At 42.6% G+C, this 2,957-nt stretch overlaps 1 protein-coding gene across 1 annotated transcript in view; it reads right to left on the minus strand.

Moving 5' to 3' along the window:
• LOC119266800 (endonuclease 2-like) overlaps nt 1–1,048 on the minus strand; it is a 7,339-nt gene extending 6,291 nt beyond the window's left edge. Inside the window, exon 1 of the mRNA XM_037548078.1 lies at nt 673–1,048. Coding sequence (XP_037403975.1) covers nt 673–970 — 298 coding nt within the window. The 5' untranslated portion in view covers nt 971–1,048. The remainder of the gene's footprint in view (nt 1–672) is intronic.
• Between the last annotated feature and the right edge of the window lie 1,909 nt (nt 1,049–2,957).

Genomic DNA, 2,957 nt, shown 5'->3' on the forward strand with positions numbered 1-2,957 from the left:
CCGTATTTCTCAACAATATTAGTGCATTTTCTTTGTTTTAGTTTTTTTTGCCATTTTGCTAATTGTATGTCGATGTTTTTTTTTCTTTGTAAATCTCGGCCCTCTAAAACTGCACATTTGTTGGACTAACTTTGCAAGTTTGATGGCAACACAACATGCTTCTTTACCAAAAAATTAAAACGAAACAAACATTTACTATGATGTTACTGCGCTTTTTTTCGAGATAATGTTACTGCACTTCTAGTCTGCCGGTTAGTATATATGAAGTTATAGGTTATGATAAAGAACGGCCGGGTGTTGATCAAAAGACTTACAAAGTAGAACGTGAGATAGAAAAATCAAGTAAGATTTAAAGACAATTTCAATATTTCCATGCGAAAAAGGGCAGGCGCATACATAATTGACTTACAATAAATAATTCTAGACATTTGTTCAATAGCAAAACCGTTGGTTTCATAGGGACGTGTGTATTTTTTATTGAACTCTACATGTGTTGTCAGAAAATAAAATAAAAACACTGTCTTGCTTTTTTTTGCGAGGGAAAAACATTTTCTTGCTGGTTTAACATGCAGTGCTATATACTGTATACTACTAATGGCGCGTGAATAAACTCTGTTCGGTTTATAGAAGTAGAAAGAAAGGCAGGCAGAGGCGAGGGAGAAGAGAACTGACGTGAGGACTTGAAGTTGCAGACGTTGGGCGTGTTGGCGTAGTGGAGCGGGCTGGCCCAGTGGTACCGGAAGCGCATGGTGTCCGCCCACGGGCACATCGTCGACAGCTCTCCGCCGGCCGACTCCGGCAGCAGCTCCTGCACCGCCGCCGCCGCCTCCTCCGACAGGTACTTCTCGGCGATCTTGCAGACCATGATGTGGCCCTCCTTGCCCCAGCCGTCGGCGCGGCGGGGTGCGGAGGCGGCCAGCAGCGCGACGAGGAGCAGGAGCAGCAGCGGATGCGGGCGAGGTGCCGCCATCTCCCTCTGCTCTGCTGCTTGCTTCTTTGGCGGACGACGGGAGCAGGGGAGGAGCTGGGTGCCTCTGCTCTGCGGGCTTGGGCTGCCTTTATGTAATTCTCGGGGTCTCGCCGGCCACGGGGTAACAACGTAGCGTCGTCGTTGGGGTCTCTCTCTGTGGTTAGATTTGGGCCCTGGATCGGACAAGGAAGGACGACATCCACATCATCAATCATACACGATGCAAAGATAAGGGAAAGGCGAAAAATGTGGCTGGCTGCACAAGGTGACAACTGAACCAGACTAATGGTTTCCTTTCCCTCCCCAATCTTCTCTCGAGACGGATGGATAAGGCTACAGGGGCGACGGGATGAGGTTGCAGATGAGGTCGGGATGAGGTTGCGCCTCACTCACCGTGTCAGCTCTTGCTCCCTTGTTCACAGGCCCTGCGCCTCCTCCTCGGTTTGGCCCCGAGCTCCAGCCCCATCCATGGCCGCCGGCCCCTTCGACCACCGACAACCACCACCACTTCACCCCTGGCCAACTCTATTCAATGCAACAAAAAAAAAGGCAACATCATCCATGCTGCGAAACTTTTCTTTCGCAATATCACCTATGTTACGAGGTGAAGACAAAAATAATAATTCTACAACATTGCCTCACCTCGGTCGCAAAGGTTTCTGCAACATTAAGGTCTCCTTTGGTTCATAGGATAGGCCTCCTTTGGTTCATAGGATTGTAAAATCATAGGAAAAGGAAAGTCATAGAAAATGAGATGGCATGCATCTCAAATCCTATGCATAGGAATAGAAAATGAGATGCCCTTTGATTCACACCATAGGATTTTTTTCATTGAGTCTAGTCTAATGTTTATTTTCCTATGAAATGTGGAGGATAGGAAGAATTCCTCCATAGGAATAAGATTTCATTCCTACAAACCAAAGAGCTCTGAAGGAATTTTTCCTATAGAAACCCTATCCTATGAAAATCCTACAAAATTCCTTCAAACCAAAGGAGGCCTAGAAATGTTATAGGAATAGGAAAATCATAGGATAGAGAAAGAGATGTCATTTGATGCATAGGATAGGAATTTTTCTATTGAGTCTTAGCTAATATTTTTTTTCTTCAAAATGTGAAGGATTGATTCCTATCCTACATAGGAATAGGAAACCATTCCTACAAACCAAAGGGCTTCAAAGAAAATTTTCCTTTGCAAATCCTATCCTATAGAAATCCTATGAAATTCCTACAAACCAAAGGAGGCCTAACTCTGTTGCATAAGTTTCCGCAACATTATCTTTGTTGCATAAGTTTCTGCAACATAATCTTTGTTGCAAACCTCATCGGCTGAATCTAACTGCTATTGTGTATTGAATTCAACGGTTCGTGGCCCGGCTGACCTCTTTTTAAAGGACCAGTCGGCTAACACGTAGCACGACCCTAAATATAAAGATGCAAGATAATGTGGAGGCTAAAATTATTCACGAGAACCGTGAATGAATGTTGAAGCTCATAGCATGGTTAAAGCTATGTCTACTTTATCTTTTGATCGTCACGCTAGGCTGTCTGATAGACCAATCCCTTTCATGTAACCCCTCCATGAAACCCAAACGATAAATGATTACTACACGCAGTGACACAACCAGCATCCAACCAACGGCTGCATGACGTCACCTAAGAACCACAGTCTTTAATTTATACGACGTACATTATTATTATTCTATAACGGGCCGTGCGTTGCAACGAGAGATAAAAAATATCATAATCTCCAATGGTCATGATCATATTTTGTTGCATCACCAAGATACACTATCACTCTCATTTTTGTGATATCGTGAACAATTTTTGAAAATCACTGAACATATCTGAAATTGTAAACATTTTTTAAATTCTTGAACATTTTTACATATTTCGAATATTTTCTAAAATCATGAACATTTTTTGAATTCATGAACGTTTTATACTATTTGCAAAAATATTTTAAAATTTTTGATCATTTTTAAAACAT

The sequence above is a fragment of the Triticum dicoccoides genome, chromosome 3A (assembly GCF_002162155.2).
Source record: "Triticum dicoccoides isolate Atlit2015 ecotype Zavitan chromosome 3A, WEW_v2.0, whole genome shotgun sequence".
In the NCBI taxonomy this organism is placed as follows: Eukaryota; Viridiplantae; Streptophyta; class Magnoliopsida; order Poales; family Poaceae; genus Triticum; species Triticum dicoccoides.